The sequence below is a fragment of the Trichoplusia ni genome, chromosome 13, assembly GCF_003590095.1.
Source record: "Trichoplusia ni isolate ovarian cell line Hi5 chromosome 13, tn1, whole genome shotgun sequence".
In the NCBI taxonomy this organism is placed as follows: Eukaryota; Metazoa; Arthropoda; class Insecta; order Lepidoptera; family Noctuidae; genus Trichoplusia; species Trichoplusia ni.
The window spans coordinates 3840826-3857408 of record NC_039490.1 but is presented as its reverse complement, the minus strand read 5'-3'; the positions used below and the strand labels follow the sequence as shown (position 1 = coordinate 3857408).

Below are 16583 nucleotides of genomic sequence, written 5' to 3'. Positions count from 1 at the left end.
TCGATGGCGTATACAAATCGGTTCGACAAGTTCGCAATTTGTACAAATGTAATGATACGTGTGATAATTATAATACATGACAAATGATAACTTCATATACTGGACAAGATTAAACATGTTTTAGCTGCTAACATCAATCAGTTCTTATTGCATGGATATCTCTTGATAACAATGAAGTGTCTTCTGCTATATATAATGTCTTCTGCTATAAGCTTACTGATATCTCTTTGGACTATATCAAAATACTTCAATTGATACTCAATTATATAAAGATTTGTGTCATACAAACTCAATATAAATATTAATAATATTATGTAAGTGGGGGTAGTCAGAAGTTTTTCATGTACAAGTCAAAGTTTCGAGCGTCAAAGCGAGATGCGACAATTCATGCGATCAATTATTTCAAATCATATATGAGTCAATTTCAAATAAACTTTATTTTGTTAATAATGATGCAATGTACACAAAAGTAAACCGCAATTTACTATATTCATTACGCTATTACAGTATTGTCTTCTGCTCGTTACACAGTCAAGGAATTACTTGGTATGAGATTTAGTTTTGTTTACGTTGCAAAATCGGAATCAGATGTTTGAAGTCTGATGTTCCCGGCAAAGATATCAAAACTCGTTGTCACAAAAATTTAAGGTTATGTTTTGATGTCCAAGCCATTTACAGTACTAGAAGAACTATGGATTTAGTGTAAACGTACCGTAACCCATGAGTGCGTCACCACAATCAATGAGCTGCTGAAGCAAAGTTAAACGGTTCTGGAAACCGAAATCCGACGAAAGCAATCCCAACATTGTCTCACATTTTATTTAGCACTGAACACTCGTATGATATAACTCGTTCAGTCGGAACACCGCGGCACACTGCACGTTATCCACTGTTCATTGTTTTATAAGTACAATCACAAACACATGTTGTTTTGGCGCGAAACCAGGACAGATGCGCTCGCGCTGCGCGCCGCTCACGACTGCGTTGCGACTTGCGTCTTCCGAAAGCTATTACAACGGACAGGTGGTGACAAAGAACCAACTTCCCCTCTATTCAAAATAAGCTCTTCAACTAGTTGCCCGATTAATCGATCAACTAGTCGAAGGGGAATGCTCACGTACATACATAATATTATTCGACTACTAAGATTTCAATTGAAAAATGTACAACCTTGTATTCACAATAACAACTGACTGGCGTCCACAATATAGGCTGTTTTATTTTGATCGCTTTTCACGAATGAAAATTGCAAAGTCAATCCAATATATTGATCTGGATTAGATTTATAATCTAGATGGATGAAAGCAGGTTTCAGATCAACTGTTTTTACTTTTATGGACAGTAAAAATCGGTTCACCCAATCGCAAGTTACGAGGTAACAAACATAAAAAAAAAAAAAAAATACAGTCGAATTGAGAACCTCCTCCTTTTTTTGAAGTCGGTTAAAAACAGCAATTATTTAGTTTTGATAGAAGTCCGAATTCTGGCGCGAATAAAAGGTGAACGGAGTAAAAATGATGAAAAACAACGGCAAACATAAATATTTTTGATGTATGAGCTTCCAGTCCAGATCAATGGGATACCGAATAACCCAATTGGAATTGAGTAAGTGCATGCATGCACGGTGTACGTGAGCGGGTGCACGCTCCACCCGCGCCCCTCAGCTATTATTACTCGCAGCGGACGAGGGTGGTTGAATCGGGGTTTGATTATTCGCACATCAACATGTTTGCATTTCATCGATTTCGTCTGAGAGCGCGCCGACTGAGCACATTTAGTTTAAAAAATAAATAACATCAAAACTGTTCATGTACTTCGACGATCGGTAATGAACTAGGTTGTTTATAACAATTGTTTAGGTATTTTGATGGATATCGTTAAGATAAGGGTACCGGTGTATGATAGGTGGCGAGTGAAGCACGCGACGCGACGCGTTTATTTATTTTTGTCTGCGCGGCACGTGGGTACCGTCGCAGCCGGCGCGGTTCGGGCGGAACGTCGCGACGCACCGACGCGCGCGAGTGTACTGACCGCGCGGGTTTCGGACGCGCGTCATTCGCTGCACTATTATGTGCATAATGGCGTTAGAATAGTGAGGACATGGACCGACAATTAGCCGGAACTACTTTATACATTAGGATGTGACACGTTACATTAATTGTTTTAGTGTTTTATAAGTTTCCTTGCCATTACCAACTACCTATGTAGTAACTTGTTAGAAAAAAAAACCAATTAGTTTAAATAAACATGTCAGGCAGTCTTATTGGAAACATTAGCGATTATGTTATCATTCAAACATGAATTAAATTGCACCCTAATAAGATTAAAAGGCTAAAAACAGTTGATTTATGAGATAATAGATGCGCTTTTTTTCTACAAAAAAGAAACTTAGACATTAAATAAAGTGAATACCGCTCACTAAATAAAAACGAAATCAAACATAATACTCCAATAATAAGGACACAGATATACGAGCAAAGCCGTGTAAATCATTGACATAGGTAATATGGCGGCGCGCCGCGACGGGCGTTATAAATATTTCATCCGGAGAAAAGGCGTTAAGCGCATCGACAGTTCACAGCAATGCCTAAACACACGCCAGTACAGTCACACGAAAACCCCCATCTATTTCCGTAACAGACAAATATTTCAGCTATTCAACTTGCGCTGTTGGCTGTACACAGCTTCATTCTCACACCGTGTTATTAGACAATTTATTGAATGTTAATTTTAAAGTCAAAATCATTATGGAAATACAATTTATTTTATGCTGAATTTAGGTAAATGTTAAGTCACATTTTATTGACTTTGCAAATATACGAAAGACATCGAAAATATAAAGTTATAAGTCAAGCTTTCAAGTATAATGAAACTTCACTCAAAGTGTTTCTTAATCATGAAAGAAACCGTTTTATAATGGCGAAACCTCAGAAAATGTCACAATATAAAATACGAGGACTTACTGCCAAAGAAAGACAAAAGATTCAGGAGCCCTTAGGAGCCAAGGCTACGGACGCTTTTAAATATACATATCCCATTCGTGATTCCGCAAAGTTGTGTCAATTCTTCATTTTACCTCATTGACGTCGCCGCGAAATACTTTATCTCGGTAAAAACATCGCTGACGTAATGTTTGACACATTTTACGTAAATTATTACGTTTACCTTATTTTGATACAAATTTTCCTCTCGCTGTGTTTGGGTTTATCTAGAAACTTCATGCAATTTTGAATGTCAAAGGAAACAATAACAGCAAATCTAATAAGAGAGAAGTGTGCGATATGAAAATGTTGCAATACTTGGGTACTTAAGGTAGACGGAGGGCAGTTGTAAGGCTTGAAATGTAAACAAATAGGTATCCAAACAGGAGCACAGTAACAGTTAGTACCGCTTTACGAAATACGGAGCACGAGGCCGGCCGGGTGAAAACTTTTGTTGCGGGAAAATTACTGCTGCCACTTCTGTGTTTGACGCTCAACGTTCAATTCAATGATTAAACGTTTTCATAATTAATTACTTAAGAAAAATTAAGGGGCATTGAATTTGTAAGTTATTCAATTTAAAGGGATAAGTTTAACTTCTTTGTGATGGGTAAAGATACGCTTATCGTGATAGCGGAATGAGCGCTCTAGATTTTATATTGACTTTATGTGAATGCGCCATATTTTTTATTGATATAATGACGTTGGTTTTTAAACGGCTCCCTTATCGCATATCGCAAAACCACACAGGATAGTATACCCATTGCAGTACATTAAAATGGCAAACTTGGCACGACACAAAACAAACAGCGCGCCCGAGGTCTCACCTGATAAATTATTACAACAATTTAATAACAAAGTGATCCACATTATCATCAACGCTCGTCTACAATAGGAGGGGTGTTCTCGCATGAATACAGCGGAATCACTACCCTAAAATTAATATCACGCTGGAAAATTAAACGGACCGCTTCTAGCAAGCGTCGGGCTCTAATTCATATGCATATCTAACTTGGCCACATTGGCACTGACCCTCGCGCAAACTCTGCAGAATGAGATAAGCGGGCTCGGCCACGACCTCGCTACAAGTTAGTGGGCCACGCAAATCGGTCGGCTAATATCATTCTCCGTCAATAGTTTAATGGGTGTAATACGAATGAGTAAAGATGTTAATTGTTTGTAAGCTACAACTATGTGTTGCGTCGGACAGTTGGCTTTATTGTGTTACTCGGCAAATTCACCTCGCGCCCCTCTTCCGGTGCTCGGTAGGGGATGGCACAAGGTCAATACAAACTTTGTCGCTGTCCTAGCCCACCCTAGCGCACACATTATATAATCATTTATTATTGTTTTATGTACAGTTTTGAGGGTCAATTTCCGTGGTAGGAAGGGTATTGATCAGGCAAACTTGGAAGATCTGAATACTCCCAAACTCTAAATTGGGACTTGTAAATTTAAATAAGGCCTCAACCCGAAAATTCCTTTAAAAACTTGAAACAAAGCCTCCGTAGAGGATCCCCAACGCGAGGGGCAATAAATCACGAGGAGGATCAATACAACGTTTTGATCACTCTGAGGCGGCTGTATTAACACGTTTTGTTTACCGAGGCTCAAACTAACACTATGAATCAAATGTGGAAATTAAATAATGTGTTCGCTCTGTGGTGCCATTCATGCATTACGTCATACACTCATCAACAAACAAGCCGGAAAGAATGCTTATGTACACAAACAGAATTTAAATTGCACACGTGTAAGCGCAAATAAGTATGTAAACAGCATTTTAAAAATTCCATCTACGGCAACTTTGAACCGCAAGCGTTTAAAGACGAAACAAAAATCATCTAAAAAGTGTACCAGTGACAAACTCGAACAAGAAAAAAAAATTAGCTCTCGACCGGGAAGCGGAAAGTGCGACGCCTCGCCTTCAGCTTTCAGACGCCATTATTTCATCCGGTATTAACTCAGGGAATATTTCGCAGCGCCCACCATCTTTTTAATGTGGAACATAACTTGACGACGATACTGTAGAGTTCAATTTTCATTGGGGTCGCATTGTTGATACGTGGCTCTTGTATTTTGTAGCTCGTGAAGTCACTTCTGGTTAAAGACAATAGGGTGTATATTGATTCCTAGACAAGTATGTAGTTGAGACATTTTATTTCGCGGCAGGGGCTTGGGGCGTCCTTGTGGAGGCGAATCGTCTTTCATATTGTGTTTTACCGAGATTGTGCAGAATGCATAGTACGAGATTGGTTATAGTTTTGATTGCAGTGAATTTTCCATGAGCTCGACGTTGGTGGGCCACACTGAGCGCGGTGAGCCTCGCTTGCTCCACCAAACATTTATTGTCGACCTTATTATTTCATACTCGGCAGTGGTTTCGTTTTAAATATTGATAGACCACTTGAATCAGAGAACAAAAATTCACTTACGATATTTTAGAAATATGACGGAACAAATTTTATAAGTGAATTTAAATGTTCATTAAAACTGCTAGTATTCTAGGAGGACGGTGATAATGTAAAATGAATGTCTCCACTATAAGTTGGAAAGTGCAGTGCAACGGAGCGAGCGACCTCAAATTAGTGCGACTATAAAACAGTGGGCTAAGAAAAATGAGAGAGATAACATCTGGTAGAGGTTGTAGTATGCGTGGACATTGCGTAACCGTGATGGCTGCGGTTCCGAGGAAGTGTATGGCTGGGGGCAGGGCACACGCGCGCTGCATTTTAATACCATGTATTCGACCTCCGCTTTACCCCTACGATTGCAATACGATTACACGTACAACTCATATCTCTTTGTTCTAAATGTCTTTCAGAATGTGTGTCACTTGTTTATCATAAGTTGTTAGGCTAGGCTTGAATACTAACCCGGTATGCGCATGACAAATTCTGTGTCAATGTTAAGTGAGATTTTTATCGCTATACAATATTTCATAGCTATTGCGGCGACCCAATTGTCTGGCTTTAAACTTGGTATTCTGCGCAAGTTTCGATTCTCGCTTGGGACTACATATTTGTGTATGCTACAGGTATTCCAATACTTGCCAGGAAGTGTTGCTAACAATTGAGATATCTATTGGGAGATGCTTTTACGACAGCTGCTTTAAAACAAATATATTTTATAACATAAATTGGAATCGCTTTAGTGTCATTTATACTACATCCACTAACAGGAACCCACTCAAAGAGGAGAAAGTGTATAAATAATATAATAAGTATAAGATGTTGAATAAAGTTAAGGGGTAACGACCAAGACCGCGCTCGTAACATCAGACTTCCTAATCCAGTTTGGTTCGAATAAAAGTCGCGGCGCTCTACTATATCTGAATGTTGTCGTGGGCGAGTATTGTACAAGCTTTAACGTCTGCATGTTAATGCATTACGAGTTCCATCTTTACGAAAAAAATCTAATTTGAAGAACGTGTTAAAGTATCGAGAACCCGTGGTTCGGCCCCCACCCACATTACGATAGGCGTTTTATCACCGCGTCACCCGCCTATAAAACATAACATTGTACTGTGGCGTACACCTTCCGGAATTCACCTCTTCAATCCCTTTGTTCCCAAGATTCGGTGAAATGACTCACACAGAGTGGAGCTTTCGTTTCCACCTTATTTATTAAAGAGTTTGTATGTTACGCGCTAACCGTAGTTTAGTTTCATAGTACTTCGCCCTCTAATAACGATAAACAAACAGATAAATAGCGATTATAGGACAGATATTACTTTTCCCTAATACCCTTTGCCTAATTTATAAACCACTTCAGATAGAATAAAAACCTTCGACATTGATTCAATGCTACTGGCGAATTAAATGAGGTCCCGCAGTACAATTAAGCTGTTCATAAACGCTTTTGACAGGAGCAACGATCCAAGTTTGAATCGGTATTGCAAATGATCATTTATCTTGGGAAGGATTAAAGGATATTGTTACAAATCTACCGTTTACACTTCGTTAGAGCTCGGAGCTACACGAGTTTGAATGAGAAGGGAGTCGTTAGTGTCGCCAGCCCGCCGGCTCGCCGCCTACTTTAAATATTGTCGCGCATCGTTTTCCATTGACCGGCGTGCTGGATGCTGTAGCGGCCAGTATAATCTAAATCGGTGCACATCAATACACTAGTAGTGCTATCAGTAGTAAACGAGAGTCTGCTCTCGAAATAGATGTAGCTACGTTCTCGTATAACGTAGTAGCGCGTAGTATGGGCGTCACGGCCGAGGCCGGGGGTGGCCCCCGCCCCCACCGCGCCGCCCCCCGCGCGCCACCCCCGCTCGCGCCTCCCTGCCCGCTACCTATGCCGACGATAGATGGCGCCCCGAGATTAAATTGGCATATCGGATACACGATTTATTTCGCTTACCGATCGAAATGAAACATTACTCCTTCGAGTGAAATAAAAAAAATAAAGTCAACTATAAGAGCATACCATCGAGTCCTACTTATCGTCGGGTAATAGATTTTTATCGAGATGGTGGTATCCTTCAATTTCCCGTCGAGTCGTCTCAATGCGACCGAGTGTATCGGCTCGACTTCAAACCGTACTTTAACTTCTCAATTCACCGCGACGCGACGACGCAGGGTTGTGCGTTTCAAAATATTCCAAACTATTCTAATATATTATTGACGAGAAAGTCGCCCTTTTGTTTAATTCACAACGGTTTAGGTCACTTTCTTAAGGCAGTAAAATTCGCTGCACGTGCGATGTGTATCACGTCATACTTTAAGACAAATAGTACTTTTTAACTATTCAAATATGCAAACAGCGTCGCACAAAGTTAATATTACTCGAGCAGAGCAAAGTAGATGAAGCCGTAGCATTAATATTTAATTGCAATCGGTTCCGTAAGGTCTCTGTATCAATAATAATTACTATTTCGATCATAGACTCGATAGTAAGTGCAGGCAACTGCGTCCACGCAAACTGCACGCGTTAATTAAAAGTTAGAGAAGACTTTGTTATTGTATAAATAAAACGGGCATTTCGAAGTCTCGGGAGCGAAGAGCGGACAGATCCGGGAGAAGTACCACCACCTCGTAAACTGTTGCAGTTGTAGGAGCGAGATAGAGCATCACGCGTTGTAGAGCGTTGTCCTGCTTCCACGATGCGGTGATGGTGGGCCGCCAGTCTGTGTGGATGGCCGCCTTTTTAGCGGTAAAAGCTCGCCAAATGAAAAGTTCGCTGGTTCGTTCCGTTAACCTCGGCCGCGGCTTTACTCGTTTTCAAACTCATCGCACAGATTAATAACAAAATCCCGCTTTAAAGTTTTCATGATCCACAAGCTGAAGTAAGTGAGACAGGGAGTAAATAAAAGTTACCTAAGTTATAGATACGTTTTTGTAAGGGTAGGTTGATGATCTGTTCTCAAAGAGATGTCAGCAAGCTCTATGTAACCCATTAGGGCTGATGCCTGCCGGGGCTGTTCGAAAGGGTTACCGTGGCCCCGGTACACGAATGGTAAAAAAAGTGAGGAACATTTGATGGTTATACCTTACGCTCAACGCAAAGCGAAAGGGTGATTTGATGAATTCCCATCGGCAAAAAAATGTTGATCACCTGTTCAAAGTCATATGAATCAATCAAGTCAACATATCGAAGTCCACTGCTAGACATCGTTTTCTATCATTATACTGTGTAATTAAATCATCCAAGTGCATTAATTCGTCATGCATAGGTGGTGTAACAGTGAGCGCTGTAGTGATCATATCTCGACATATCGCGATTCGGGAACGGAAGCCGACAGCCAAGTGAACCGAGACTAGAAGCAAGATACTCGTAAAGGGACATTAAATAATTTACTATGAGTAGAAGTGGAGAAAAATTCTTCAACACTGCTGTAGGTCTGGATGCGGTCGTGGTCAGTGGATTTTTGACAAAGCGATATGAATCAAATATGGCTAAGGTTGGCTACATGATAGATAACCAATGATAGCCTAGTGGTATGATCGTTGGATTGCCAAGCCAAAGGTGGTAGGTTCGAATACAGGCACGCACCGATTTCTTTTCGAGCCCTCAACGTAGTGAGGAACGACAACTGAGGTTTCTCCGGACACGTTAGGGATCTACGGGAAATTAACCATATGAAAAGAAGATCTTCAAATGAAACATGTGCGCGTAGGCTGAGTTCCTCTTCCAATTGATTAGTTCCATGAATCCCAGACTACGAGGATCACTTAACTGTTACATCGTTTGTATAACGATGAATCAGTCAATTTGAAACGTTAACTCAACGATTTTTACAATCCATTATGCTTTTAAAAGATAGCCAACCTTTTTAGTATCGTGAAGCGTTAGCCTGTTACACAGTTAATTGGTTTTATCGATTTAAAGAGGAAGGTAATCGATGAAGTGCCTAGATAGCGTGTGAGGATATGTCATAGATTGCTGATATAGGCGATCTGTGTGCTTCAAGTGTCACGTTTGCACATGATGTAAGCCCTGTGTATTATTAACTATCTTAGGTCTTTATTAGATACCTTAGTATGTATTTAGATATTAATTAACAATGACTTAATCATTTCATGATATATGGATTTTTTTTATATATTCAAAAGTTGTATTGCTATTATAAATTACAGACAAACAAAAAACTGTTCAATACAATTCAGATAGAGCAACATCAATAAAGTTAAAATTTCAAATACGAAACAAGTTCTCGATAAAATGTGAATGTTTTCATCTTCCTGGTTCGAAGTTACGAAGAAGTCAAGTCTAGGATATTGAAGGCGGGCCGCAGATTTCAATATTCAATCTCACGGAACAATAGTTTGTGAATCAAAAATTCAAAGTTTAAACAGTTATAAGTGAAGTGAGTTCTAGTATTGTTGAGTGGTAACGGGCTGTAGTCACGCTAGGTCTCTTGTAGTTGTTCAACCGTCATCGCTGGGCGTCGTCAACACTTGGCAATGTTCTCAACTTACAAACACGCTCAGAATTCATAATTAACGTATGTTTCTTCACGAGCTTTCCTATTTATAAATTTAAATTTCTTTAAGTATATGTTTGTAAAATATAGGTAGACCATAATAAGGCCCACTCTACGTAAACATTTGTTTAAGTTTTTTAAAATGTAAACATAAATATTGGTGTGTCTTTAGGTCTAAAAACTCAGTTTCAAAATAAAACACGGCTAAAAATCAATTCAAACATCAATAAAGATTACCAAATTTAAACACCACTGAAATATATCGAATCGTTTATTTATTCATTATGTGTTTGTATAAAAAGGCACGCCAAGATTGTTTACCTGATTTAAGTACCTTGACAAACGGAGAATAGGTATCAAGTCGTCGTATCTATATCTATACTAATATATAAAGCTGAAGAGTTTGTTTGTTTGTTTGAACGCGCTAATCTCAGGAACTACTGGTCCAAATTGAAAAATTATTTTTGTGTTGAATAGACCATTCATCGAGGAAGGCTTTAGGCTATAAACCATCACGCTGCGACTAATAGGAGCGAAGATACAATGGAAAATGTGAAAAGAATCAGGGCAGGTATAAATCATAACTTATATCTTCTACCCACGGGGACGAAGTCGCGGGCAACAGCTAGTTTTTAATAAAATTCATTCTAAACGTGTACCGCCGCGCTTTAATATTCAAGTGCAATAAAATATCGATGAAGCGATTGAAAATTCTTAACTCCAACACTTCGCCATGAGCCGAGTCGAGTGCAGTAACTTAGGTTTCAAACTTTACATAATAAAACTTGGAGGTAAAGCGGTGAACATAATCTAATACTACTTGATTAGTTGTGGTGTAAAACAAGTCAGGGAAAAATGTAAGAAACTTGCAAAATTACATAAGTTACATCTTTGGAACTTATTGTAGATCTTAAGAACTAAAACTGAGTAAAATAAACTAACTATAACGCCATGACTGCTTTATTAATCTTTAGAACTTCAGTTTTAATGAATTCTTACTCGATATTAGGAGGCATAACTTATAAAAGAACTTTTTAGAAAGTATAGATCAGATATTTATAAATAAATAATTGTACTATACTCAACTTAATACATTAAAATGGAAGAATAGTGAAATCTACGAACTATAACAAAGATATGTATTTTTTTCCTTTGTTTGTGCGTTTGTGGCCGATAAACTTAGCAACGAAAAAAATTTCATGTAGACAATTAGTCCAAAAAATAAATGAATCCAAAAAATGCTTCCCAAAGCCACTTATTCTCGTGAACAAAGTCTACCATAGCTAGATGCAGAAACTTCAAAGGCACTTAACAACCATATCAACATTTTTCTTAGTTAATTACAGACAAATGAACGAGCTGGTTCCCTTTTATTGTGGTCCAAGCTAACGGTAACAGTTTCCGTTGCTATGGTAATCGGTGAGACATCACGAACGCCCATGAACACTAATGTTACTTAATGGGGCTGTTAAATTATGCCCGCAACAAACTAGACAAAAATACATACATGTAAGACTTGCACGTAGCGAACATTATGCAATGAGTGTAGGTGATATTAATTAGAGTTTCAGAACTAGTGTCTGTATGTCTGCCATCATGCTTTATCTCATGGATTGTGATAGGTAGACAGTTAACATTTTCACAGATAATTCTGTCGCCGCTTTAGCAACAAATTTTCAGGTTCAGAAGCCATTATTTTTCTTAATTGTTTTACGTTAACCTATTTGTACGGAAACTTTTATAAGTGTAATTTTTAGCACAAGTAAGAAATGATACAATAAAAAAATATCTACACCAGAATACTTTAATTTCACGTGCAGTCAATAAATTATCTTTAAACAGGAAATTCTTTCCACATCAGCAATTAATACATTCAAATTTCATTCGAAAACAAATTCGATTCAAGCGTTACTAGTCATGCGAATCTAAGCTCGAATTCACCGATTAATTAATTATTCGAAACGTATTACGAGTATCGATTAATATTTAATTACTCGTCTAGTTCATTAATGCCCCGGCTAAGTTAGTTCGTACGAGTGGAAAACTCTTATTTGTCGAACATATTTAGTAGTTTAGTCTCTCATGTTGGAGAGCCCTTAGTACTGCATGTTGGTACTTGTTTAACTATAGTACATTTTTAATGGGATCATTGATTGGGGTTGAGATTTTTGTGTTAGAATCAAATTTAACAATGTATGGTGTAGTCTGAGTTGTATACGATGCTACAAAGAGGAAATATAAAAGGCAAGCATTTGCATTGGTATAGAAAAATTAAAACGGTAAAAAAATCTGACTCAGGATTGAAGGGAATGGGTCAAAATAGTCAAATCATGAGCTAAAGCGACGGCCCTCTTAAACACACTGGTTTGATGTGAAACTAGTAGGGCGAACACGATACATAGGCACAAGTAATTTTATTTTAAAGAACTATGAATCCGCCTCACGTAACTTACTATAATAACACAGAATGGAATGTATCAAACGACGTTTTTGTCCACAGTGGGACAAAAAATATAAAACTGGAGAAAAACACACTCGATCAGCGAGACTACCAACAAGAACGCAAACATTGCATAAATTTATAGAAAATAAATGACTATCATTGTAAAAGAGCCGTTAAACATTGAACACATAAACATCGTTATATAAAAGCGACAGAATTAGATATTTCAACGTCTTAACAATTCACAAGTGTCTCCAATCTTTCGTGTTCATATATTATTCAAGCAGAATTGTACTTGTTCGGTGAGAAAAGAATGACGATATATATGTACGAGCAGGTTATTCATTCACGAACACTCGCTCATTATGTGAAAGAAAACAATATTATTATGGCCATTGAAATATGATCTTTATCCCTTATTACATTAAGTACATAAAGAATTAACATAGATAGTATTGAACTTTGTAGTTCGAATCGCGACCCTCCGCCGTTAGCTCATTTTAAAAACTTCAATTTGATGTGAAAGTAGACGCGTAAGCCTGATAAATAGGTGTGAGTAAACCGTTATTAAATTGTTATGAATCCATCTTACGAAAGTTAATATAATTAAACTCTTTTTACATTACAGTGATAGGTATACAATCTGTATTACTAAACCAAAACTGATAAAAAATGGTGCAAAACAAAGTAATGAATACAAGCAGACAAAATAAGATAATGGCCGGCGTTGTCATATTTAACGCGAGCAGAATTTAATCACATAATGATCTGTTATTTATTGCATCGGACATGTATATACATCGTCCAATAAAAGCTACACCTTTGCCAATGACCTAAATACTGATTTATTTATCAGCTTCAACCCTCGACATAACTCATAGGGGGTAAGGGAGAAATGCGAAGATGCGAACGGCAACGCTTTTACGATTCGACAATCGTAAAACTTGGAAAACAATTCTGTTGAATACGTTATATTAGAAGGTAAGACCTATCTATTTTTCGGATGGTTCTATGTTTTATTCGAATTTGAGATGATAAAGTTGATAGCAAAGTCAATTATACGAAAACTGCTAAAGAGCATTACACTTACTATAATATAACGACACGAATAAAACGTTTGTCGGACTACGTATTATGAAAAAGTCTTTTCTTTAAATTCAATTTATAAAATTCTTTAGAATTCGCATTTTTTGTTCATTCACCTGTTACAAAAAGGTTGAATGGTCTGGGAGGAGTATAAGAAAACTCTTATACTGCGACAACAAACGGTTTGATTTGACAATTTTCTGTGTTGCTCAGGCTCGTAAGATGGGATGGTCGATATCGAGGAGAAAAACTATTTCTTAAACGAGGGACATCAAAGCTTGGTCCTGAGATAATGGCAGGTTAAGGTAGATGCGTGGCCGGTACTATCCGGGGAAATAAATAACGCGGTGCTCGTAAATGCGTCGTCAACGCCTCATATTAGATGCTCGATACGTATTTCGTGAGTAGCTTCAAAGGAATCTAACGTTTATATATAAATCTTAATTATACTAACATGTTGGTAATGATTCGCATTGGCTGAGAGGATATCGCAGTTTGAAACGTACCGATTCGTAATCGCGGGGGAAATGCCGAGGTGGGCGGACCGTGGACGCTTACCTCTGTTTTTATTTTGTTCTCTTAATTACACGAGGTACGGTTTATAGCCGGTTGCTTCAGTTATTAAATTGGAATATCCGGCAAGCACGAAGATCGACTCGTAAATTGGTGTCTTTTGATTTAATTATAGTATTCATTCCATTCACGTTTATGAAGGTTTTGATTTAATTGTGTTAAGTGCTGATGTATATTTTCTTTATAAACGGTATTGCCAGCAATCATTCACCATATGAGATTTTAGATTGAATGCAATTCGATTTCAGTGTTCTGAAATGTCAGAAACTCAATCTCTTAACTTAAGTAAATAAAACGATAAACGAATCAACATCTAACAAGAATAAAGCCCGAAAATAAAGGAATAATTCAAAAAAATAAAATATGCTATCGTCAGCCAGATGTGTCGAGGATATGGGGGAAATTGGCGGAAGGCTCCCGTGGAGATTGAAATACGAACAAAAGGATCCGCCCAACAGATATACCGGCGTATAGAGCGCAGGAAAAGTTATTAGCGCACGAGAACTAGGCGCGTATACGGCCAGGTCACGTGCTGTCTCAAATGGTTAAGCGATGCCAAATAAGGTACTTTAATACCGTTCGGAAAACAAGCATAACGTATGGACCGTATAAGCATTGCGATATTCAAGTGTAAGTGCATCTGTACGGCGACCATTAAGCGTCCCGTCCTCCATTAACTCCCGAGTGACAAGTTACCAATAGTCCGCATACCGGTCGACATTCTCCTAAGTATAATACAACAAACGCGTACCCACTATTTACGTTGACACTCCTCGTTTTTCAGACATATGACCGTACTAAACAAACAGAAGCTCAGCTAGTTCGCAGAAATAAAAAAGCGCACCATTTTCGAACGTTTCAATTTACAGACAGAAAAGGGAGGTTTAGCCAGTTTTTATTGAATAAAAAAAGAATGTAATTCGCGTAACTGACTCCCATGTTCGTGTCACAGCCAGGGACGCTGATTCTTGTCCGCTAAAACGATCCAACTATCAATAGACAAGGCCTATGGAATGCGAGGAAATTTTGTTAAACGAGTTTATACGACGAGACTGTGTTTGACAGTCGAATCAATCGATTTAAAAATCAAGCTGAATTTAAAAATGTTTACCGACTGTTTTATTTAAGGTTTCCGCGCTAAATGACAATTGCTCTGGTTTGTTCAGTTGATTCTGCGAAGCTTTTGTTTTTCACGTTTATGAGCTAAGGCTATTAAAGTTAACATCGCTGTAGCATAGTTTTTGTTTCGCTTGTGCCCAATTGCTTTCGTAATGCGTAAATGAAAAAATGGCCGTCAAAGAGTATGTAAAGGTATGGTTTACAACCATAAACCGGCAGTTCCGATTAGAGTGTTGTACTTTACTGTTATCGGAGTGATTTAGAAACCTAAAGCTGTTATTCTATAAACGTTCGTTATCGTTGCCATACAAGCGGTCCCACGAAGCGTACGATTTTAATCTGCACTTGGCTTTTTTCAATTATTTTATTTTACTTTTCGTCGGTGTATTCGCGAGTCGCGACCGCTCACTACTGGCAGGTGATGCATACATGCTTACTGTACGAATATAAAACTGCGACGATTTAACGAGACTACAACTTCAGCCATTATAATAGGGATGCCGACAGTAAAAATGGTATTTCGAGAATAGTACTCGTTTAGTTAACGGTTAGCTCGAGTTTTGTTACTTGTTTTAGTTATTTTGGGCATTGATGTGCAGAATAGAAAGGTTACGGGGTTTATGCCTTTTGAGTTGGGAAAACGTTCAAACAAGTTTGATTTCATGATTTCAGGCAAGGATGATTAGAAGAAAGATTAACACTTCTGTTACCGCAAAATAGTAATTAAAGTAATGATGTTATTACAGCGACAAGTTTGTAATCAAAAAGCCACTAGATTTGACGTTGCGACAAAAAGTTAATAACGCATGTATAACTCATAGCTCAATGATTTACATGAAGCGGTAGAAATTACATTGAAACGATTCCGGTTACGTCCGGTTCGGTCATATTCATTATTATTCAGTTAGCAAGCGCAAATATTTTCGCTTGCAGTCTTGTTTTATGAGTGTAGGTATGTGAGTGCGGGCGCGCCCATGTGTGCAGTTTGCACGTTCACGTTTTGTGCTTTTTTCCAACAATTTATTTATTCGCGTCGCAGACAGGTGGCGCTGCCGGGCGATCTGTGCCCGCGATACGTGTAAACGGGCTCTTAATATTTCATTCCACGTTTTATTTAGGCGCAGTCAACCTTAAATCGCGTAAACTACCAATGTATTGTTTCGTGGGAAAAAAAAATGCGCATCACCCGAAAACCGATAGCCTATCAGCCGATTGTGTGTTTGCATCACTGCATAGGGTACTCAATGGTGGTCACCAAAATCAGCATTTTTTGTTTTATAAATTTGTATTGACCACGCAAAAAATAATTCCTTTTTTTACAGTCTAACTACAGCTAACTTATTGAATGAACACGTCGTACTTCTGTACTATTCATATATTTAGCAGCAACAGCTAAAGCAGCACTCAATCCGAATCAGATCTTACGCCACCGAGTCTTAATTACACAACA

At 38.3% G+C, this 16583-nt stretch overlaps 1 protein-coding gene across 10 annotated transcripts in view; it reads right to left on the bottom strand.

Annotated features, from left to right (window-relative positions):
• Positions 1 to 16583, bottom strand: part of LOC113499834 (AF4/FMR2 family member 3) — a 169082-nt gene that overhangs the window by 27289 nt on the left and 125210 nt on the right. Inside the window, exons 1-2 of one of the 10 annotated variants that reach the window (XM_026880400.1) lie at positions 1893 to 4496; positions 713 to 1007 (exon numbers count right to left, since the gene is read on the bottom strand). The exons of 8 other annotated variants lie outside the window; for them this stretch is intronic. In XM_026880400.1, the coding sequence (XP_026736201.1) occupies positions 713 to 806 (94 nt within the window). In that variant the 5' untranslated portion in view covers positions 807 to 1007; positions 1893 to 4496. Of the gene's footprint in view, positions 1 to 712; positions 1340 to 1892; positions 4497 to 16583 lie in introns of those variants that run through there. One more of the 10 variants, XM_026880399.1, reaches the window with a different exon arrangement.